Genomic DNA, 24,738 nt, shown 5'->3' with positions numbered 1-24,738 from the left:
TACTTTCATCTCAAAACTGGAAAGTCCCGACCAAACAAATAACTGTTTGTTATGGTCACTGCACACAATTATGTGACATCAACTCATTTGCCGTCAAGGCTTTCTTTCTGTTTGAATCTCTCTACTGTACTGGGCCTTGTTGTTTGTGAGGTGGGCCTTGTCTGAAGCGCAATCCTACACAGTTGCGTCGGGCATGCCGCTCTGATCAGGCCCTCGGTCATGTGAGTGATCTTGCCCTCGGTCGCGACGCCCTCGGGGCTACGCCCCTTGGGCGTCGCGACCTCGGGCAAGATCACTCACAGACCTCGGGCCTGATCAGAGCATCATGCCCTCGCAACTGTGTAGGATTATGTATTTCTGCCTATGGCAATTACTTCTGAACGAGCTGGGATGCTCACAAGCTCATTCAAAATTACATCGCTACCTTGAACTGGAGACTGTGGCTCCACAGTTCTGCGGGGGAAATGCACCAGCTCATGCAAAGTGTCAGCAGTGTCCTGAACTGGAGACCGCGGCTCTACAGTTCTACGGGGGATGTACGGTACTAGAGGAGTCGAACTTCCACTCCAGCTCAACGTACAATTACTCATGTTCAAAATTATGCCATATTTAACTAGAACGTCTGCACCTAATAAGAAGTCTTCATGTAAATGAGGGACTACAATGGCTGAAAATTCCAAGGGGGTGCTGGTCTGGTCTAGCTGCAATGAAAAGGTAACGGCTCCCGAAAATTCCATGGGGCGGCCCTCTGCAGAATATAGACGCCTTACACCTAATAAATCTTCAACACTGTGGTAATCCGGAAAAACATCAGACTGCTTAAGGACACTTTCGCTAACTAGGGAAACAGCGGCACCCGTATCAATTAGAATACGGCGTATGTGAACAGGGGTAATTGAATTATCAGCTGTATTGGAGAACTCAAAAGTACCGGATACGTAAAATCCGTTAGAGCGTGCAGAAACATTAGGGATGGTCAAGTCGAGGTATTCCTCATCGTCAGATAAGTCATCGTGAAAACCAGCTTTTTCAGCAAGTAACACGGGCGTGGTATCAAAATTGCTTTCCATCATTACTTGGACCGGAGACCAGAAAGGCAAAACAGGCGTTTCGTCTAAATTCTCGGCCATGAATAATTGAACAGCGGAGTCGAGCGGCAAAACGGGTGTTACATCCGTATTTTCATCCATCAACATCTGTAGGGCATTAAGACTATTCTGGGGTGTGTTGTAAACAGGACGTGGAGGCACAACTGAAAGAAGGGGTTCATCCTCATCTTCTTCAACATCATGCAAAAGGGGGACATGTGCCTCCAAGTCATCATCACAACACTCTAAATACTTAGAATAAAGGGCTTCCCGCGGAGATTCATCCACAAGCACTTCATAACCAACAGGTGAGTCCTCGTCATACCCAGAATGAAAATCAGCATCACTCAAGGGCACAGCGGACTGCAACAAACCATCAGCCTTACTTTGAAAATTATTGGAACAATTAGAATCCTTATCAGATGGGAAAACTGACAAGCTTTCATTACTAGAATACTTATGTGTAGCGGAGTCATCGGCAGGAACTTCAAATGGAGTAGAATAATCACAGTTACGGACAAGCTTTGAAGAATCTGCCTCAGTAACTAGTTTAAATGGCTATTATGGAAACGGGTGGGGTGGGAAGATGGGCCAGGAGGACGATAACCATTCCTGTTGTCCCTAAACTCAACTCGACTGTTATGTGGACGGGGACCATGACGAGGAGGACCATACCCGGAACCTTGTTTACTACGGGGTGGAGGGGGACCATAAGCCATCCCTTGATCGGGACGAGCAGCATAGGATGCATCATGATCAAAATTACGGGGAGGACCATGTGGCATAGGGTGATCGTGATAACCCGACTCAAAAGAAGGTGGACCCGGGACTGAGCCACGAGGAGGGTCATAACGCCTAGCATAATTATCGTGATAGGGGGGCTGATAACCAGACTCAAAGGAAGGTGGGCCCTGGACTGAGCCACGGGGAGGGTCATAACGCCTAGCATAATTATCATGATGGGAGGTCTGGTAACCAGACTCAAAAGAAGGTGGGCCCTGGACTGAGCCACGGGAAGGGCCTGTGCCATAAGAGCGAGCAGAATTAGAGGTAGGTTCATTATGGGAAGAATCGTACTGGGGTTTACGGCCTTTATGGGGATCACCATTAAAAGTGCTAACAGGGGCAGACAGGCGAGTCTCTAGTTTCTCTACTGCCAAACAGAGACGGGTGAGCGTATCAGGTTCATTATTGTACTGCTGTGCACGGGAGGTACTACTATTACCCTTTGAACCAGACCCAGGGGGACGCTCATCTCGTACAGAAGACACAGCTGCACTGTACGGATCATGACTATGATTACGCTCATGTCTGGCAGAGGCATCAGCAAATGAATGTGCTTCCAAATACAGAGCCCTACGCAGTGCATCCTGCATGGTTTCAGGTTGGCTGTCCCTAACCCTTGCACGCAATGACTCGCCCAAAGCCTGAATGAAAGATTCCATGGCATAATCATCCCTCTCTAGTACTCCTGCTCTGGGATAAGCCCGGGCTGTCAACAGACGAATGTCGTCGGCTAAAGTCGACAACGATTCCCCATGTTGGCGGCGTTTCGTACGTAGCTGGGTTCTACGGACGTACTGGGCTTCGACTGGCATGTATCGCTCAGTAAGGATTTTGCGAAGGGTGTCATACTGCCCACATTCTACCACTGTTAAACTTAATAGAAAACGTGCAGCACTGTCACGAAGTGACCTCTTTAACAATACAAGTTTGCAGTGAAGTTTGCGTGCAGCATCTTCTTCCTTCGCCTCCAGAGCAGTCAGAAAGGGGTTATGAGTAACGGGAGTCCCAACATCTGAACCACGACCAAGGGGACCCGGACACTGATAGTCTTTAGTGGGGAGGGAGGCATCTGGTTTACTACTACTGGCACTAGACTTGGACTTTGTATCATCAGCATAATGAATCTTTGGTGTTGGAATATCGTCAGGTGCGTAAGGACCGTCCGAACAAGCTTCAGAGTACCGAGTATAAAATGTAGCCTCTTTAGGTGGGGCCGGGGTAGAAGTAACAGGAGATGGTGTAACCGTATAGTGTGAACCAGATGCTTCCCCTCGGGTTCTTATGGGGGCTGGACGGACAGGCCGAGCCAGAACGGTAGTATCATCCCAACCATTGGCATCACAAGCATTATCAAAATCTAATAAGAATGCTTCGAAATCCTCGTTCTCTTTGCCTGAGAATGGACGGGGCATTATCCAAGAAGATTGACTTGACATATTGAATAGTTTTTGTTTTTGTTTTTTTTTTCAAGATCAAATATGGAAGACCGAACAGGTTCGTACTATGTATGCTACACTAGACAGTAAGGCTGATAAGTCTGATGCACCCGAAACACCACAAAAGGACACCAATTAACACAAAAGGAAAACGAACAAGAACACAACGGTAGGCAGAAGCACTTATGACTAATATGATACACAAGCTTATCGAAGTTACTCACGCGGGGAAGTGAAAGGCACCGGGAATATTCATTACAGAGTCGTTGGTAGTCGGTAGAGCGGAGGGAGTGGGTAATTAGAGCCAAAGTTGGGCGCCAATGTTGTCAATTCGCACACCAGACAATCAGAGATACCCGTTTACGAGAGTTGGTAAAGTATATATTATCTCACGACGAGGACAGAATTATTCGACATCAACATTAGGGAGTGGATTCTTCTTCTGACTAGATTATCGAAGTTTGGTTATCTTAGAGTGAACTAGAATAGAATGTACGGTACAATGCATGAGCGCGCCCATTTAGCTGGGCGCGTATATTATGTGTATAGCCCGACTATGTACACTATAAAGGGATGTAATTAATCTTAATCTCAGGGTCGTGGGTTCGAGCCCCACGTTGGGCGCCAATGTTGTCAATTCGCACACCAGACAATCAGAGATACCCGTTTACGAGAGTTGGTAAAGTATATATTATCTCACGACGAGGACAGAATTATTCGACATCAACATTAGGGAGTGGATTCTTCTTCTGACTAGATTATCGAAGTTTGGTTATCTTAGAGTGAACTAGAATAGAATGTACGGTACAATGCATGAGCGCGCCCATTTAGCTGGGCGCGTATATTATGTGTATAGCCCGACTATGTACACTATAAAGGGATGTAATTAGATCAAATGTACGGTGGGTTTTATGTGCAGGGGCAGAAGGAGGGAAAACGGGCTACAAATGTATACGGTATTAATTATAACATGCAGGGGCAGCGGGGAAATGGGTCAAATATGGTTATAAGTGTGTACGTACGAACTACTGCATGCAAGGCTAGGGATAGGGGTAGGGGATAATGGGTCAAATATGGTTATGAAGTGTGTACAAACTAATGCATGCAGGGCCAGGGGTAGGGGGTAATGGAATGTGTACGAACTACTGCATGCAAGGCTAGGGGTAGGGGATAATGGAATGTGTACGAACTACTGCATGCAGGGGTAGGGGGTAATGGAATGTGTACGAATTACTGCATGCAGGGGTAGGGGGTAATGGAATGTGTACGAATTACTGCATGCAGGGCTAGGGGTAGGGGGTAATGGAGTGCGTATGAACTACTGCATGCAGGGGTAGGGGGTAATGGAATGTGTACGAATTACTGCATGCAGGGCTAGGGGTAGGGGGTAATGGAGTGCGTATGAACTACAGCATGCAGGGGTAGGGGTAGGGGGTAGTGGAGTGCGTATGAATTACTGCATGCAAGGGTAGGGGTAGGGGGTAATGGAATGTGCCGGGGTCGGGATCCAAATATGGGTGTGCGTATAACACGCGGTGGCCTTGATGAGCCGATAAAGCCCGTGGTCAATGGATACGGAAAAATACGGTAGCAATAAAGCCCGTCGTCAATGGCACCCCGTACTCTGTCAGCCTAGCTCTGCAGGGGTCTGTGGCAGTTTTTCGTTGTCAGCTCAGTTCGCACCTCACATTCGACTGTGAACATGCTCTGGTACCTGGAAACAGCCTGTCCGAAAACGGCAACATGAAAAGTGTCTACACATCGTGGTCAGTTTTCAACTCAAGTTCTTGTTGTCGTGAGTGGAGATGAAATTTTACGATAGTTGTGAATAAGCGAAAGAGCATGCACCCATCTATCTGCTAAGAACCAAGCTGAAATAAGTGGCAAACATCGCGATCAGTTTTCCACTTCTGTTCTACATGTACTGGTACCAAAAAAGGAGTTGACGAGTTGCCGAACTTTTCTGATAATTTTGAGGAAGCGAAAGATCATGGACCCGATCATCCCATCCATGAGAAGCAGACGGACCTGAAACTCACAAGCTGAAGGAGCTGAAACTCACAAGCTGAATCCACCACGTCCCCGACCACCACCCCTATACGTGTCTTGCTTTTATACCAGAAAAGCGAAAGACAAAACCTGAAACACCATCATAGAGCCTGGCAGGACTTTTCGCCTTCATCAAGGCCTCGTGCGTACGGCCGCGGGCGCAGGCCTCGGCGCTACGCGCCTTGGCCTGCGCCCTTGGCCGTACGCACTCGGCCTTGATTCAGCCGTAAAGTCCTGCCAGACCTCTATGATTGTCTACGTCCGTTCCGGTTTGCAACCTGTGTCCTATTATTTTGAAACCGTCCCCTCGGTTTTCATGTACATGTAGATGTAGCGGTTTTCATGTACTACTAGTACAATTCATGTAGTACCACGGTACATAATAATAATACTCTGCCTCTAGCTCTATCTATATCTAGCTGGATGTCGTACATGTCGCGCATTCTGGGAAAAGTCGGGTATTCAGGACGACGCAAATATTTTTTTGTGGTTGTTGTGGTGATATGCGGCATGCATGATCGCATGCCCGTGACAAGGGAGCAGCTACACGCGTGCAGGGTACGTGTAGGGCTCCCTGCCCGTGACATGTTTTTGAAAATAATTTCAAAAGTTTGGAAACTAAACTGTTCGTACCATGCATGGTACCACGATCGTGACAGCGTACAGCGTCACTACACAGAAATCAGCTGGTTGCAGGACTTGATGATGGCAAGTCACTGGTACATGGTGCGAGTGATGGTGTTGAACAAACTCAGAAGAGGACAGCAGCTTTCTTTGCCAGAAGACAGAAAACAATCTGTTCTTGACCAGGGAGGTGGTTGCAGTACGTAGTGCAGTGTCAGTCTTACTCGCGGAGAGCCAGTGCAGTGTCAGTGAACAGGAGTCATCCGTACCAGCACTAGTCGGTGAGTGGGATCACGTTGTTTCGGATGCTATTTTGTGGGTGTATCCTGCGCGTTTGTGTGTACCCACGTGTGCATGCCTCTATTGCTGCGAAAGATGCCAAATGCAGCGCGTGATGATCGTGTCGATGGTGTCGCTGTAGTCCTCCCTTGACCTCCCCGTAGTCTTCCCTTGACCCAAACGCTAGTCGTTTATTCTGTCTTCATGCTGACAACTTCTTTTCAGACTACAACAAAATGCATTTTTGTGAAGTTTTATTTCTTGCTGTGACAGAGGAGAGCTAGGGAGAGAGAACAGGAAAACCAGATAGCGCTCTCACGTATAGATCATGCCCCGGGTGTTGTCCAGAGGTGTGCAAAATGCACATATCTATGTGACGGAGCGCAGGATCTAGGAGTCTTTCTTGCGAGATTTGTTTCCAGATTTCTGGGATAATGAAATGTTTTGCTAAAGCGTGTTGTTGAACGCACAGCACGATCGTTCGCGACTCAGCAGTGCATGAGTCGAATAACTGGGCTTGTGTGGCCAGCTGCATTTCAAAGTGTGTCCTCTGCTCACCAGGGAGTCGTACCCAAACCTGGTTTGGGTATGACTCCCTGCTGCCCAGTGCCCACTGACTATATGAAGGGCTCCAATTCAAAACGCGATAAAGACCAAACCGGAGCTTTTGCGTTTTTTTGTCACGAAAGAATTCTTTTTTCACCCACGGATGTCTGTGTGTCGGTGTTACGGGTCAAAACGCGATATCTCCCAGTCAAAATAATGCCTGAAGTTTGTGTTCTTCTGCAAAATGCGATAGAAGTCACTGATTCTGCGGTGCAGACCGAAAAAGAAAAAAAAAATGAAAAATGCACTTCCTGAAATTTCCACAAAATGGATTTATCTCGTTTTGAATTGGAGCCCTTCATATACAGTACTACGTCATTGGTCTGGTAATCATTTTCATTATTATTTTATTCCACTTGTACATCTGTTGACGCGAGTGCTGTGTGGTAACATGTTGTCAAGTGTGGCGCACTCCAACTGGTATGGCGCTCTGCACCAGCTTGTGAAAGTCTGTACAGCACCAGAGTCGTTACTGTGAGGAGATGCTCCAGCATTTTGTTTGTTTGAAAGTAATTACCGTATTTTCCGGGGTATAAGCCGCACTTTTTTTCGCTAAAAATCGGACCAAAATCGCCCCTGCGGCTTATACACCGAATATGCTTGCGCGAATGAATGCTTAGCATACATCAGTATGCATGCTGACGTCATGTGACATGTCATTCGACTCAGCTTCGGGCCTGTGTTGCTATCCCGGCACTTTTACTAGTTTTAGTGCGCGGGCTACACCACACGGTACGCGTATACGGGGACTCTATTTTGCGTACTGCAAGAGACTGAAGATAGTGCAGATGACATGGAGTGATCTGTAGTCAACACAGCAATACACCAACATCTCTGCAGCAACCTGTGGTGCACTAACACTTCATAATCTGATCTAACATGGTAATTAGCTCCATAACCATAATAAATTTGTAGAACGGCCATTTGTCAATGAGTGTGAAAAATCTTGGTTTGTGGGTGCGGCTTATACTCCGAATACCAACTTTTAGTCAATGTTTTGCCTCAAAAAGGGGGGTGCGGCTTATACCCCGGTGCGGCTTATACCCCGGAAAATACGGTAGGTGTTTTCGGTGATTGTTGTATGTTCATGACAGATTGGGTGTAGCGGTGCTTGCTAGGACCCTTGCACCTGTTATACGTATGCAAGTCATGCTTTCTTCTCAGGAACACTGCCTTGAATGCACTGTGTCCTCCGCCTTGTGATTTGCTGTCAAAACACCCGACCATGCACCTGTGCAATACTTGTGTGTGTATGGTTGTGTAGCCTTCTAGTTCTGTAGGGCGTCGAGCCCTGCTTTTACGTCCACGTGTAGACGTATTCCGCACGTCACTGCATAGATCTCTGCCAGCTGCTAGCTGTGTGCCAGGTTTCATGCACAGCATAATCCCGAACACCCCCCCCCCCCGAATGCATATACCAGTTCAATTTACCGCTGGCACAAACCCTAGCAGTGACATTTTTCAACCTCTTCTTTGTTCCAAGTTTGTGAACTGTAGCCCTGGTTCTATGTCTGCGACTCTAGATTCGAGGCAGATTTCTCAGACGTAGTGGAAGGCATGTGTGTAGATGACAGCAGTCTCTAGCTCGAGAGGTGTTCTAGTTGGGGCGATTTGGTGTGTAAACCCCTTGATTCGATCTACTGTCTCAGCTGTCTCCTGGACTCTACTTGTGGCTTCAAAGCCTTGGCAGTCGAAATAGTAGTCTAGATCGTGTGAGTTGATCGCTGGGTCTGTGGACTTGTGCAACACTTCGCTGCAGCCCAGCCGTAACGGTAGACGTCAGCATGGAATCATCCGGTACAGTTCGCAGTGTATTTAACGTTATCCTGTGGAAGCGTGTTTCGTACAAATCTCCATGAACAGAATGCATGTTGTGATGATCAGAGCCGATGTGATTTGTGCCGCCTGTCGAGCGAATCTGAGCAGAACGTGCCTGCAGTTGTGCCAAGGGATTCCGACTCGCAGGCCAGGCGGCAGCAGATTTTCGATTGGTCCGGCCAGGCCATAGTCCTTCATACTGTGTGTATGATATGGAACATACACATGACCTTCTTAGCAGTGACCACACAGTTGGTGCTGCCATGGCCTGACCAACCGAACCGGTTCCGCCGGGCCTGATTCGTGGGTTGTCGTGAAACATGACTTATTTAACCTTTGTTCTAACCTGGACCCGTGGCCTCTCCTCTCTCTCTCTCTCTCTCTTTCTCTCTCTCTCTCTCTCTCTCTCTCTCTCTCTCTCTCTCTCTCTCTCTCTCTCTCTCTCTCTCTCTCTCTCTCTCTGTGTGTTTGCTGTGTTTGTGCAGTGACGCAGGGCTTGTAGACGTTGACGATGACAGACAAGTCAGACCTGCCGCCGTTCCCGTCCAATCCGCACCTGGCCGAGCTGAACCCGGACAAGCTGTATCACATTGGCTACAGCACTGATGATGACCTCAAGCAACTCTTCGGGGACGTCAAAGTAAGCGTAATGACTAAAACTGTTGTCTCATGATCACCTAACCTATAGTTGTGCATGAAATTCGGAGTCGCGGCGAATTTTTCATCCTTTTCTACTTGTTGTATGCACAATGACTGTGTAGGATGCCTAAGGATGGGTACGGTTTTTGCTCGCAACCTGGTTTTTATGCCTCATCTTGGCTGTGGCGTGCTTGGTAGATGGTCGGTCATGAACGCACCTGTGCATGTCGTTTGCACCTCAGCTGCACTGCTGTTTTGTGCTCTTTGTGTGTGTGTGTTGACGGGGGAGGGGGTATGGATAGAGATGGATAGAGATGGCTGTGTATGTGTGCGTGCATGGGGGGGGGGGGGGGGGGGGGTACATGTACATGTATGTGAGGCTATGTTGGTGATAAACTCTGTGACTCAAGTTTTACTTAGGCTGGTGCCAGGTGGTAATGATTTGGTTAGATAATTTCAAATTGCAACATTGTCGAAGTAGGTCTTGGGTTTATAGTTTCTACATTACCCGGATTTCCGTTTGCATTCTCATGCAGAAATTTGTTCTGTGAATCTGCTGTCTTGGCTTTTCTGCTGCTGCTGCTGCTGCTGCTGTTGCTGGTGATATTCTTGCTTCAGTTTGTGTGTATGGGTGGGTCGACGACACGAATGGCCAACTTTGCGGCACTGGTGCAGAAGTCTCTCGCTGACGTGCCGGGTGTGAGGGATGCACAGTCCCCTTGTCCGCCGGAGAACATCTCCAGATCGGATCGCTACGTCATGTACAAGATCGGACCCGTCCTCTCCGTCAATGTGAGTACTGGAAACTGCCTAGAATAGTAACCATCGTGAAATCAAACTTCAACACTGGGTGTATGTATGTATGTATGTGTGTGTGGCCACAATGTTCCGCGAAAATTTGCCATCGTAAACTCGCTGGTTCCCAGAAATCGCAAAAATTAGTGACGCGAATATTGGGCGGTTTTAAATACAGTAGTTTGTTGGTGGGAGTTGCTGTTTTCTCTTCACAGGTCTAACAAACGTGTATCCGGAGAGGAATTTGCGCTAGGATAATTGCCGTGAAACTCGACTTGAGTTGAAAGTTCGTATGATGGGGAAAAGGGGGGGGGGGGGGGGGGGGGGGCGTTCACATGAAGAGGGTTGACCCGAACAGAACACTGATGTGCCGGCAAGAATCCATTTCCAGAATCCTGTAAGGTTGCGTGTTAGTTTGACGGGAAATTTGCCTGTGCGGTGCTGTGCAACCCTGGAGCGGAATACGCACAGATTCGGAAGCACGTTTTCTCCATTTCACCCCGAGAAACTATCGAACTCAGCCAAGGGTCCAAAACCTATCAAACATGCATATTGTGCATCGCCATGTTTAAAAATCTTTATTTTACTTCACGCATGCCTTCTCCTTCCTATCGGGAAGAATCCTGCCGTACCAGGATAGATTCCACTGCATCGGGGCGTCCATTATAGAAAGGTTTTACTGTACAAGTGTTGTGGACTGATGTCCGAATGGGGAAAGTCCTTGCTCACATTTGTTTGTTGTTGCTTGCTCGCATCTTTGCGGCACCTCAACGTCTAAGTTCTAGCAAGAGTACATAACCCCCCAGAGTGTGCAACGCTGATCCAGCTCTGCATAGGGTCTTGGTCGAGCGGAATCGGATCTTCTGATGTCATGCGTACACTCCACACCAGCGCAAGGCCGGTCTCGAGGCAGGGCACCATGGTTTTTGATCCAAGAGTACCCGCGACTCCCCGGGTTCCCTTCAGATGTGTACGGTATTATGACGCAAAGATCCGATTCCGCTCGACCAAGACCCTATGCAGAGCTGGATCAGGCGTTGCACACTCTGGGGGGTTATGTACTCTTGGTTCTAGGCTACCCGTATCTCTTCAACATTCGATCTGTTCTGTCATTTGTGCAGCCCGGCTAGCTCAGTCGGTAGAGCATGAGACTCTTAATCTCAGGGTCGTGGGTTCGAGCCCCACGTTGGGCGCTTTATTTTTTCCCGATATTTTTTTTGTGCCAGCTATTCAAACACACCACAAGCACCAGAACCAGTTCTTAGTTGACTAGCTCTCGGAGAAAGATCCACAGCATGGTTTTTGTTTTGGTCGTCGTGAATGGCCAGGGCTCAATACTCTATCGTACACTGTTTCATGTAGCTATGTAGTTGATTGTATCTCGTGCAAAGCTCTAACAGTTAGAGCCCTCAGACTTTGATGCTTTGAGCTGGTTAAAAAAAACGCTATTGTTCAGTGGATTTCATTGCGATTGGTTTGCCAGTGACTCTGAGCTCTGCTAACGAGACCTAACAAGGGTGAAACAGCAAGATATCTTGAGATTGAGCAATTGACTGTACTGTATCACACGAATTTGTGTCTGTTGTGTGTTGCTGCATATGATACTGCCCAGTACAGTTTTCTAACGTTTTCTTGATTGTTTTGGTGGACTTCGGTGTAATGGGATATCCAAGGATTCGCGATGACGTCAATACGAATGCTATGCCGTGGCCGAACTTGTATGGATGCCGCAATGCACTCCGTTTATGTACAGTAAAACTCCCAACATTAATACTCCCCATGTCGGGGCACTCCTTTCTACCGGGCACCAGTCTGATAAAATCAGCTTTTCAACGAAGAAAGGCCGCACAAACTGTTGAGTGGTATAAAAGTGTTTTTCTGCTGCACTACAGCACTACGGTAGTCTTGCTACAAGATTTCTTTTATTTTGCTTGCATTTTCTACTTGTTCTCGGCAACTCGTGGCAGCTCAATGCAATGCACTCTCTTCAATAATTACTCTGTTCATTTGCATGTGCAGCCCGGCTAGCTCAGTCGGTAGAGCATGAGACTCTTAATCTCAGGGTCGTGGGTTCGAGCCCCACGTTGGGCGCTTTCTTTTTTCCCCCTCACCTTTCCTCCATATCAATACTCGTGGCCAATTCTCATTTGTTGCGTCAAAGATTGACTTTTTTTTGTAAAGCATACTTGTCAGCCGAATTTTCCGAGATCTGAACAACATGTCACTTTGTGGCAGTATTCCTGAAATGTTCGAACCTATCTCATCACTCATTTCGAGTGGATTTTTCTCATCAGTTCGTGTCCCCGAATGAACAATCGAATACTGAAACCCTTTGTCCCCAAAGGCGCTTTATATGTTGGCACCTGTCTCTTTAGCATCTCTCCTATGCGTCGTTCATGTATATGCTGCTACCGTACACACGCGCATAAAGGGCACCTCCACATGTAAAGGCATGGAAAAAACACAAGACCCAAGAGTGTATTTTGAAGACTTGAATACTCGTATTGAAAGAGACATGCCCTTGTATGCGGAATATTTGTTTCCTGGCGAAATGGAGAAAAAACGCGATTTTCACATATAAGGGCATGCACTCCCTCGACAGGCCTTCCAAGACCTGATCTGGAGAATCCTGAAATAAAAGAATTAAAAAAAAACCTAAACAAGCCTACTGGACCCAGTCTTGTATGTGTCAGTGAACTAGTGCCACTGAGATACTGGCTATAGAGTACAGCAAAACCTGTGAAGGCGACCACCTGTTCTAGAAGACCACTTGAACCAGGACCAAGGGATGCCTGCTATTTCCAGCCTAATGACCCTGTAAATGGAGACCACCTGGTAACAGAGACCATGTTTTGAAGGTCCCTTGAGTAGTCGTCTTAGACACGTTTCCCTGTGCTTGTATTCTGGCCCTTGAAGGTATGTTGTACTGATGTTTCACTGCTATATCCGTCTCGTTTGCTTCTTGTTTCCACTGTGTTCCTAGCATGGCATGGGCTTTTCCTCCGTGTCTATTCTGCTGCATGAGATCATCAAGCTGCTGTACTACGCTGGGTGTGATGACCCGGTCATCATCCGAATCGGCACGTCGGGAGGCATTGGTGAGTGCTCCAGAACTGTTCTAACCTCCAGTGCCGTGCTCTATAAGTCCGGTCCGTGGTCACGTCGCGGGTCGTGCACATGATCTATTGGTTTGGCGAGCCGCATGTGTGATGGAGTGTCGATTCCCAGCGTAGGCATGCCAGGTTCATAGGCTGGGACAGAGGTGGTTTATACCTGTATGCATATGTCCACAACTTTCAGTGGCGTCGGACACGGTACGGTCACTATGGTATTAACCGCACCACTTTTTGCCACAGGTACCCCGTGAATCAATAAAATACACTGATCTGGGCTCTGAATTCCCAAAATTTTCGGCTCAGCCACCCCTCCCCCACGAGTAAATTGTACTTCAGATGGCTGACCGTACCACACCAAAATACCTGCCGATGCCCCTCACTTGTGTTCAGTTACGCACAGAATGTACGGCAGGAAACCACTGAGTTCAGCATTGTGTATCTTGAGAGGACACTTTAACGCATTTCGATCTTAATCCGTGGTGCTGTTGAACGTATGCCTGCAGGTATTGCACCAGGCACTGTCGTCGTTACTAAGCAGCCGTTCAATGCCGAGATACAACCCCACCACAATGTGGTATGTATGAGCATGAGTGTAGCATGAGTGTAGCATGAGTGTAGCATGAGTGTAGCATGAGTGTAGCATGAGTGTAGCATGAGTGTAGCATGAGTGTAGCATGAGTGTAGCATGAGCGTAGCTTACCACTGCATGTCCACATGAATCTGCCGAAAGAAAGAAAAAACGGACGAGCGATTACACTCGTCATTACTTCTGCAATGAACTTGATCAAGAGCTGATATGGTATGAGGCATTTCTGTACGGTCTAGTGCTCTACCCATGTTATCAAGAGTAGATAAACAAGAGTGTGCAACTCGCGGATGGGTTGGCCCACGGCGGAATTTTTTGTTGACGTAATCTTTTCGACGAGGCACGCACTGCGAGCCTTTTGAAGAGGTTTCCCTCGTGCACTTGGCCGGGCTTTACACTACAAGGTCGGTGCCCAGCACGTGCTCTCACACTGCTCTGCGGCAAAGTCCGTGTTTCTGAAAAAAAGGTAACGTCAACAAAAAATTCCGCCGTGGGCGGGGGTATCTGCAGATTGTGCAGGAGAGATCCGGAGTTGCACACTCTTGTTTATCTACTCTTGATGTTATCCACACTTCATTTTGTAGAACTTTGGCTATGTCAAGGTGCTGAACATATCGCATCTGCTTAGCTTTGTGACTGGACGATCTGGTGTGTCAGCATTAGTTGTGCTCGGATGGTCTCATGTTGGATCCTTTTTTTTTCTTTGGTTCCCTCTCTGTCTCTCTGTCTCTCTCTCTCACTCACACACTCTCTCTCTCTCTCTCTCCCTCTCTCTCTCTCTCTCTCTCTCTCTCTCTCTCTCTCTCTCTCTCTCTCTCTCTCTCTCTCTCTCTCTCTCTCTCTCCCTACCTCCTTTCCTATCTCTGTGTGTCTTGCAAGATTGTTGCTGGCAAAGTTGCACAGCGCGAGTCCTACATGGATGAGAAGACGAGAAAAGACATCATTGCGTGTGGTCAGCGTCTTGATGATGTGAGTGTTGTCGCAGGCAACACAATGAGTACGGATGACTTTTACGAAGGTGAGAACTGTTGTAGCGGTGTCTATACTTGCTTTCGAATGATACCTTGCAATGGGCACTCTGCACAAGTTTAAACTGCTTTTTTTTAACACGCAAAGGGTTCCTTTTAGGCTTGAACGTATTGTGCCAGGCCTGTTTCTTTCCCCCCCCCCCCCCCTCTCCCTCTCTCACTCACTCTCTCACTCACTCACTCTCACTCTCCTTCTTTCTCTCCGCCGCAGGTCAAGGCAGGCTGGACGGCGCCGTCTGCAAAACAGACCTGGCGACGAAGATGGCGTTCCTGGAGCAAGCGAAGGACAAGGGTGTCGTCAACATTGAGATGGAGTGTGTCGTGATGGGTGCACTGTGCCACGCTAGTCGTGTGCGCTGTGCGTGCGTCTGCGTCACTCTACTTAACCGCCTCAACGGTGATCAGGTAGGAGTGGAAGAGCTAGGGTAACTCAGGCTAAAAAATAACATTTTACTTGTACGGTTATCATCAGCTGCTATGATAGTGCAGGGCTCGCGCGCACACACACACACACACCTGGCCTGGTGTACAGCTGCCAAATGCTTGGCCACGCCGCCCCCGAGACAGGGGAGAGTAGAAGAGAGAGTTCGAGAGAAGTCAGCACTGCCACTAGGAAGCCGCTCCGCCATGACGTCGTCCACGATTGTAATTGTGTCGCCGAAAGCCAGGAGCAGACTCGGACGACACAAATGTTCTACTGATCGCACACATACACACGCACACACACACACACACACACACACACACACACACACACACACACACACACACACACACACACAGACAGTTGTACTCGTACTTGCTCACTGCCGTAAACTGGTCACGTGGGTCTCCCCAGGAAAGGGGGGATATTTTCGAAAGGAATGTTGGAAAGATGGCTCAATTGGCTATTGAGCCGCCCAATGGCTGACACCCCCAAACTCTGAGGAGCTGATAGGCAGTTGCCGACTGATCCCTCAACTGTACAGCATACAAAAGGGTGGTGGTGGTGCCGGATATGGTATCTGAGCCTGCACAAACCATGGCCAGTAGCAATCTGCAAACGGGCCTCCATGCCAAACTACACCAAAGTAAAGGGTATTCCGGGTAGCATTATGCTACTGGCTAGTCGACCCAACTGCGATCTTCCGTCCCAATCACACTCAGCTGAATGTACAGAAGCTCAGAGTTGGGTCTGTCTGGTAAAGTCAGTCCTCTCAATCATGTCATTACACGCAAGGTGATACTGTGTGGTGGTCCCAGTCTTCTTCATGTCAGATTGTATGCACGATTTCTAAAGCTATGAGCAAAGTGGTGGCACTTGGTTAGGATATCAATTCTCTGGAGCGCCCAAGCGCGTGCGAAAACACGTTCAACTAATGCGCAATGTACATTCAATGGTGTGTGTGTGTGTGTGTGTGTGTGTGCGTGTGTGCGTGTGTGCGTGTGTGCGTGTGCGTGTGTGTGCGTGCGTGTGTGTGTGTGCGTGTTCCTATATCTGTGCCCACATATACCGCACCAGGTGAACATGACCAAGGAGCAACATGACCGGTATCAGGCACATCCGCAACAGGTCGTCATTGCGTACATGCGTAGTGTGTTGACTGGAGAAGCCAATGGTGATGAGCCCAGTGCGAAAAAGTCGCGCTTGTAATTCTGAACAGGGAATACTGCCATACATGGTAAGTGATACTGGCATACTGCATTATGTAAACAGTGTGAAAGGACACACACGGGTACGAGATATGAGTGACAAGATAATAAGCCGTCATAAAGTACTCAGTATCCAAGTTCAATGCTGCATATATTCGCCCATTGCATCCATGCAGCCTAGGACCTGATCTAAGACTGTCTTGGCTATAGTTTATCTGTATTTCCTATTAATTCACCGGGGACTAATATCCAGTCCATCTCTTCATCGGATTCGAAACGCTTGCATTAGATTTTCATTTCATGTCACGTTGAACCCTGACATGAGGTGGTGGTGGACTTTTGAATGCGTTCAAATCAGTCTAACTTTCCCTTTTACAAGAGCCGTGTCTTTTTATGTGATCCAGTATTCCTGGAGGGTATTAAGCTTTGAGAGGAAAGTAAGCCCGCCTGGATGCTTGTGTGAGTTTTTGCAAACTCTCCGGGGCTCCAACACACATGCTCTTTGTCTTTTCTTCCACTCTCTTCTTGCAGCGACCATGCGTGTGGCGCACCTAGCTCGAGATGTACGTCATGTTCCGGAAACCCCGCGACGTGAGCCGCAGCGCAGCCACAACCAAACGTTCTTTGTATATAAATATTTGAGGACATGCACATTCTCACCTCTATCATTGCTGCCTGGGAAGGGCGCTTTGTCGCCGTGTGGCACCGTCCGATCTACTCAAGTCTTGCCTACCACACCCAAGTGGTACTGCTCTCTACATTGAGTTAGTCTGGTCGCCGACAACCATGCCGGACGAATTTTTACGGAGCGACAATTTTCCGCAGGATGCTTGCCACTTTTCGTTATATTTGAAACTATCCTGTTGTTCCACCATTGCATTGCAGCAGACTTGCCATAGCGCTATGCACTGACAATACTGTCTTTATTTCCTCAGCGGAAGTCTCTTGTGCACATCCGCCGCCTATTTTACTTCACATTGTCCGTAGCAGGAGTGTATATCTCCGAAAGCGGAAATTCACGGAACAGTGTCCACGTACGTACGTGCGTAAGCATGCCAGGGTTTATTATTTTCGTCATGTGTAGCAGTGTGACAGCCCCGGTTTGATTTTCGGGCCAAACGTCTTCCTTTTTTCTGCGGTGTTCTGCCGGTGATTTTTCCACCCTTGTTGTATTACGTCTGGGTTGTTCACGAGTCGCTTCTGGATTCCACTTTCGCCAGGTGTTTACGTTTTTAGCAGTGCATCTACGCCATGGCAGTACATTTAGCAACTTGTTACGAATTATTTCTTTTAAAATTTATTTTTCTATGATGTCACGGTAGAATTGTACTTACATGTTCCAATTGGTAGCGTTTGTGACTATTTTCTAGCGCTACCGACGAAATGAGTAAGCCAATTTTGTTTTGGAGCCTAATTGGTACTTTGTGATGAACTTCATTGACAGCGTGCTGGGGGCCAAATGGGTATGTGAGGGCATTGCGGATGCTTGAGTAGGTGAGCGTTAATGCGTCGTCGTGCCTGATGATGGTGCCAGTTGCTTCAATGCATCACTCGTCAGCTTGGCTTCAGAGTCCTAGCCTGCGCATGTGGCTGTGGCGTGCATGGTGTACCGATATCAATATCGAGTGACTGTGATGTGCATGGTGTAACCCCCCATATCAATCTCCAGGAAAACAAACTCTCTCAGCAAGAATACATATCTGTGGTTATGGTATGGTCTCTTTACAGTGCTGCTCAATGAAATCCGATCACGTTGAGTCAAGTTTGCGCTCTGCGTCAGTTCACCATCCCGGGCCAGTGTTCGCAGGTCGAGGGCTGCACAGCATCCTACGTGGCATTCACTCACTTGATCGGGTTTCATTGAGCATGCAGTAGTGTGCAGAGTGCAGTGGCAGGAACATACAATCATGTACTTCATTGCGCTATCATCGTAACAAAGTGAATTTAAAAAATTGCCCTACTATTAAAAAGTGATAATGTTAGAAAGTTGAGTTCTTGTTGCAATGAGTATCGCATAGAAACTTCATTCAATACAAGGTGGATATTTTACTTCAAACACCTTTCATTTCTTATTATAATCCCCAGAAGGGAAATGGACCACACCTGGAAGAACTGCAATACCAGGGTGATCCGTGGAGAGGGTGAAGCAAGCTTCGAGCCACTCTCCAAGGAGCAAAAATACATTTGATCGAATGTTGACATATAGTCAACATATCAGCGATCAAACTGATAAGAACAGATACTACACTTGATCTTAGCCAAAAGGCCGAGAAGCGATAACCTTCATCATCAAGAGGCTTTTCCTTTCTACAATATCTATATTCAGGGTCACTAGTGCCCAAAAGGCCAACCCACAACATACAGCCACCATATGCATCGCCAGGGAAGGCAGAAATGCCTTTCACACAAGGTCACATCAAATTTTCGTGTTTCATGACACAAACTGCCGAATTTCCATGGCAACCATCCACAAGATATCCAGGGGACCACCTGCGTGATCATAACGCTGAAGGGGGGTATACCCGTATTCAAAGCCAAGACCGAAAGATTGGAATCACAATCCGCTTCCGCATATATCGTGCATGATGTAACATATCACCATGGAAACCATGGTAACTAGCAGGACTTTATCTGGGTTAGAGGCTCAGGTATGCTTTCAGTGACTCTTTCTGGTCTTACTGATGTTCATTCCATCTTTAGTGCCTATCTTCAGTGCCTCGCCATGACAACGAACAATCTTCATAATTTCGGTCTGGGTACGAGGTCACAGCACAGCATCACCTATTCAGGCTATTGATATACTCCCCGCACAGACCTTATCCTGGTGAGCACGAAACATAATATCCGACTGCTTTCTTCTTGCCATCAGTATCACAACTGCGTGTGTTTCACCCAAATATTTACAATGCCCAGCACACCGTGTATCGGTATGTGTACTGCCTTATAAGGAGTGTCATCCAATGTACACTGTACTACCTACATGAACATGTCCACGAATACCGCGGCAACTCATGTACAGTACTGTACCGTGAAGGCCCGCCCAAGAACTGGTCTGGTACAGGGCCCCACGACAGGTATGCACCATACCAGTCAGTTTACTCGCCATGTACAAGTCAAGTAGTACGGAGGATTAGCAAGACGAAATTCGCGTTCGCGTTCGCTCTCCAAGGAAAGTCGAACTCAGTGACGGAATTCGCGTTATGAGAAGAATTAGCAAACAGAATTCGTACATGCATGTACGACGTACATTGTGTACAGACAGTAGACTCTACAGCGTGGTAAATTTATGACTGCCCTGACACGAATCCGCGATTCGTGTTCCGACTACTTTTCCGAACGAAGAATGAGAAAGTTCGCAATCCAGTTCGCGAACTGAAAAATGTTTGCGAACGCGAACGCGAATTACGTCTTGCTAATCCTCCGTAGTGATACATACATGTACTGGGTCATGGATATAACACGACAAGATCACACTACACCTAGTAGTACGAGTACTACAATACCAGCTGGATGCAGTGGCAGGCGGCAGGGAGATTCAACACTTCTGCCCACCATGACCACTGTCACACTTTCACTGGGTGTAAAGCGGATGGACGTGTGTGTGTGTGTGTGACACACACACACACACACACACACACACACACACACACACACACACACACACACACACACACACACACACACACACACACACACACACACACACACACACACACACACACACACACACACACACACACACACACACACACACACACACACACACACACACACACACACACACACACACACACACACACACACACACACACACACACACACACACACACACACACACACACACACACACACACACACACACACACACACACACACACACACACACACACACACACACACACACACACACACACACACACACACACACACACACACACACACACACACACACACACACACACACACACACACACACACACACACACACACACACACACACACACACACACACACACACACACACACACACACACACACACACACACACACACACACACACACACATTCATACCCTGCTACAAGACTGGCACAAGGCACACAGCAGGTAACGCTATGACAAAGAGCCACAACACCGGCTCTACATGTAACCGTTTGTAGTTACAGATGGAATCCTGATAATTCGAATACTGTAAATATACAAAATTTCGGCGCTGCAAAATTTCCGCACTTCACGATTTTTGACATTTCGGCGGCGATTTATTTTCGGCGTGGGGTAGAGGGCATGGTATAGTGCGACAGATGCTGTGAAAAATGTCATCGGCGTTTTAATTTAGGCGTTTTGGGTCGGTGCCGAATATAGCCGAAATTAAATAGCTGCCGAAAATTTGTATATTTACAGTACGGCTTTTAATTACCGATCTCTACCACAGTCTTTATGTCTATTTCTCAGCGTAAATGCTTCCTGTATAGTAAAGGCGTGTTGCATGTGTAACTAGTACATGTACAGGTGGAATCCTGATAAAGTGATAATTCGAACCCCAAAATGCCAGGGAAAAACTGCTAATTATCCGGACATTCTAACTATCCAAACATGTACCGCTTACAGCAGCCTCTAGGCTAGGTCTTATGCAGACGCAGCGCATGGCAGGAAAGTTATTATATGGACTTCACATAGGACATACACATGTACATACACATATACTTTTCAACGCCAGTGTGCGAGAAGCGAGTAAAGTAAGTGCTGGTCAAAAACACTCCACCGCAACACGTTATGTGTGTCAAAATGCTCGCATCGACACGCAGAGTCGCACTACACACCTTATTGTAGGCACAGATTTAGTGGACATTGAAGTGCCTAATGAGCTCCACCAAACCAATCACACACATGACCAAGGTTGCTAGTACTCAGTAACTTACAAAACAACACGTCACCAAAACAACATGCGGATCCCTAAGACGGGTGGTTGCTATGGGTGACTATGGTGGCCAAACAACGATGTTGATTGTAGGGCCAAAGTGCAAGTCATCATTGTTTTCAAAATAGGGCAACTGACTTTCAACAGAGATGAAATACAAAGCAAAAGGACCTGCCGCTCAAACGTAAATATATATCGCCTTGACGACCAAGGCGCCGCATAAATACTGCAGTAAGATACACGGGGCAGATCACTGAAGAGGTGCATGACGAATTGAGCCAAGGAGGGGGCAATACCATGCCTCAGGGTGCCTGGATGAAAGTTTAGTGATTTGGACCACTGAAACTAAAGACATAACTTAGCAAAACGCTCTGAACGTTGAAGGTTATCGCTTCTCGGCCTTTTGGCTAAGATCAAGTGTAGTATCTGTTCTTATCAGTTTGATCGCTGATATGTTGACTATATGTCAACATTCGATCAAATGTATTTTTGCTCCTTGGAGAGTGGCTCGAAGCTTGCTTCACCCTCTCCACGGATCACCCTGGTATTGTAGTTCTTCCAGGTGTGGTCCATCTCCCTTCTAGGGATTGTAATAAAAACTGAAAGAAATGTGCCCTTGACTGGCCTTTCCTATGCAACAGCATGTAAACTGGAGTGTGGGTCAAAGCTTGATTCATACTTAATTTCGAGTACGGGAAACGCGTCACGTCGCAACTATTTCGCGTAGGATACTTACTGCAAGACATGTAAATTTAACGAGGAAGTAAATCTAACGTTTTAACGAGTGACATTTTTAGTAAGTTCAGCTGAGGCTGTGACTTGTGTTATGTGCGGGTGTGCCTGAAGACTGCAAGATCGTTAACGTATCTATAATGTTCTCGTTAACCTATAGATTTTGGACAACCGTTAAATTATTTGCGACTTGTGCCACTCGTTAAAGAGTCGCAAATTTAACGATCATCTTACAGTAAGCCAGTGTGAGTGTTGGACGCAATTACTCCCCAACGATATTCGGCTTTTACACTACTAGCACCAAACAAAAACAGTTGGTACTACCCGGTAGTAGTTGTTTGGAGGCTAATACTAATACCGTAAAAGCCCCTGTACGCGCCCACTCGAAATTACGCCCACCCTCCGTGTATATGCTCGGTCAGGGGAAGTAAACACGTTTGTTTCAAAATAGCGCCCATGCCCATGTATACGCCCAGCCATGCCAGCAATACCAGTACATGTACAGGTACTGATACCCAATACTTACTGCTATCCCTATTCCAAGTATACGCCCGGTTCCAAAATAACGCCCGTGCCCTTGTATACGCCCAGGAAATCGAGGCTGCTATTCTATACGCCCAGGGCCTACACATGGGCTTTTACGGTAGTGTAAGAGGTGCACAACTACAGGCATACTATTACTGGCATTCCAGACACTGAACTGGAGGACTCGAGTTCCCAAGCCTACGCTACGACAGTCTACGTACATGTGTCTAACGTTAGTTACCAGACTTTCCAAACTGAGACTAGGCTTCGCACCTCCTTTCCACACCGCACGCATACACTCACAGCACAGCACGATTATTTTTTACACCAGATCTTACTTATTATACTTTGCTCTGCGCAGGCTTGTTCCTGCCTGGCTGAGGTGATCCGTTGCCGCTGATCTTAGCAGGTTTCCACGCACATAATATCCTAGCTCAGGCGTTCTCTCATTCTCGCAACATCCTGAGAGAGATGTTCTCCTAACATAGTAACAGCTCGATCAGTTTGTTTCACAAATTTGTAGAAAATCAAGGTCAAGAGAAAGTTTCGTTTCACGACGCAGGTTTGCAGGTTCCCCAGCTGGAGTTCGCAAGCTAATCTTGCTTCCATACGACGACAGAGTGACAGGGCTGATTTGTTGGTTGAGGCACAGCTAGCCCATAGCCTAGGCATAGACACAGCAACACTCCAACAGGTACTAGTAACTACTACTAACAGTTACTAGCAGGCGACTGAACTGAAGCTCGAACAACTGCCTTGAACTGCTTTCTTCCCGATCCCCGACGCTGCATTTTGAGCAGGGAGTCGTCAAATACCACATTTGACGACTCCCTGATTTTGAGTTTTTTTGTGACTTGTTTGTGTGGGTCTACGTCATCAGTTTGAAAGGAGTCAAGAAATACCGACTGATAACGACTTTTGTGTCAAATAAATCCTTTTCACATTGCCATCGCCAAGCAAGTTTGCATTTGGGCTACAATACTACAGTCAGGGAGTCATAGTCTAGACCCGGGAGGCGACACGCGCACACTTGTGCACAACCATGATCGACTCAACGATTCAAAATATTACGACCTGCTCGGTGTGGGACAAGTCCGTACATAGTCATAGGTCATAGCGCCCGGGAAATCCGTACATAGCGTCGTCTTCGTCTTTCGCTGAACGTGGTCAGACTTTCGATCTCCATTGCCGAAATACAGCCATCTGTACTGTGGCCATCGCTGAGGAGTTCACTAATAAAGGGTCTTGTTCACTTGCACTGCCACTCGAACTCTGAGGCACTTTGACCACCTAAGGCCGAGTAAAAAAAATTACTAGATGATCGTCCTTTTTTTTTGGAAAAATCGGGGAGGGCGGGAGGATTTTATTTTTATTTTTTTACTTTTTACCCTCTCATGCACACAGTGTACACAACAACATCAAGGTTTTTTTCTCTTTTTTTCTTTTTTTTTCTTTTTTTCTTTTTCTTTCTTCAGCAGATCGATACTGACGTTGTGATATACTAGTAGTATGTGGTCCATATAGTAAAACTCACGATTTAAAAAATAAAATATTTCTTGGGGCGCTGACAAAAACTGGGCGGACGGGGACGATCATCTAGCTTTTTTTTTTACTTGGCCTAAGATGAGGTAATCCTTTCTTTACAAATTGCCTCAATATTTTCTCACCTTTAGGGCAATGAAGTAATTTTTTTCCTCGTGACTAACTTCGACCGACCTGTCCCAGTGATCTACAATACTTATATTGCACATTTGTGAAATATTGGACCTATCCAGATAAACGAAATGACTTATATTCGAAATTACATTTTCCAAAGTTTTCCTTCACAAATAGTCCCAATTTGTTCTCACCTTTAGGGCAATGAAGTAATTTTTTCCTCGTGACTAACTTCGACAGACCAAGTTGCCCTGTCCCAGTGATCTACAATACATATATTGCACATTTGTGAAATATTGGACCTATCCAGATAAACGAAATGACTTTTATTCGAAATTACATTTTCCAAAGTTTTCCTTCACAAATAGTCCCAATTTCTTCTCACCTTTAGGGCAATGAAGTCAATTTTCTTCAGGACTAACATCGG

The 24,738-nt window shown here is 47.0% G+C and overlaps 1 protein-coding gene and 4 non-coding genes across 5 annotated transcripts; 4 read left to right on the top strand and 1 right to left on the bottom strand.

The window, feature by feature from the left end:
• Positions 1-6,083: 6,083 nt before the first annotated feature.
• LOC135811767 (uridine phosphorylase 1-like) lies at positions 6,084-17,919 on the top strand. The gene is made up of 9 exons (XM_065325013.1): positions 6,084-6,264; positions 9,172-9,326; positions 9,944-10,117; positions 13,104-13,218; positions 13,740-13,810; positions 14,702-14,840; positions 15,062-15,255; positions 16,352-16,511; positions 17,014-17,919. Exons 2-8 carry the CDS (start codon positions 9,198-9,200, stop codon positions 16,481-16,483), a joined length of 954 nt encoding a protein of 317 aa, XP_065181085.1. The 5' UTR covers positions 6,084-6,264; positions 9,172-9,197; the 3' UTR covers positions 16,484-16,511; positions 17,014-17,919.
• Trnak-cuu (transfer RNA lysine (anticodon CUU)) lies at positions 11,241-11,313 on the top strand. The gene has a single exon. It is a non-coding gene; the product is annotated as a tRNA-Lys (tRNA).
• On the top strand, positions 12,139-12,211 carry Trnak-cuu (transfer RNA lysine (anticodon CUU)). Its single transcript has one exon. It is a non-coding gene; the product is annotated as a tRNA-Lys (tRNA).
• Positions 17,920-18,569: 650 nt separating the features above from the next.
• LOC135813197 (U2 spliceosomal RNA) lies at positions 18,570-18,760 on the bottom strand. The gene has a single exon (XR_010553000.1). It is a non-coding gene; the product is annotated as a U2 spliceosomal RNA (small nuclear RNA).
• Positions 18,761-21,785: 3,025 nt separating this feature from the next.
• LOC135813198 (U2 spliceosomal RNA) lies at positions 21,786-21,976 on the top strand. Its single transcript, XR_010553001.1, has one exon. It is a non-coding gene; the product is annotated as a U2 spliceosomal RNA (small nuclear RNA).
• Positions 21,977-24,738: the final 2,762 nt, after the last annotated feature.

The sequence above is a fragment of the Sycon ciliatum genome, chromosome 3, assembly GCF_964019385.1.
Source record: "Sycon ciliatum chromosome 3, ocSycCili1.1, whole genome shotgun sequence".
Lineage (NCBI taxonomy): Eukaryota > Metazoa > Porifera > Calcarea > Leucosolenida > Sycettidae > Sycon > Sycon ciliatum.
This window is presented reverse-complemented; position numbering and strand designations above follow the sequence as displayed.

Coding starts and splice junctions, on each gene's coding strand:
- LOC135811767 (XM_065325013.1), top strand. CDS start 9,198: ATGACAGACAAGTCAGACCTGCCGCCGTTCCCGTCCAATCCGCACCTG. Junction 13,219..13,739: donor CGGCACGTCGGGAGGCATTG/GTGAGTGCTCCA, acceptor GTATGCCTGCAG/GTATTGCACCAGGCACTGTC. Junction 13,811..14,701: donor TACAACCCCACCACAATGTG/GTATGTATGAGC, acceptor GTGTCTTGCAAG/ATTGTTGCTGGCAAAGTTGC.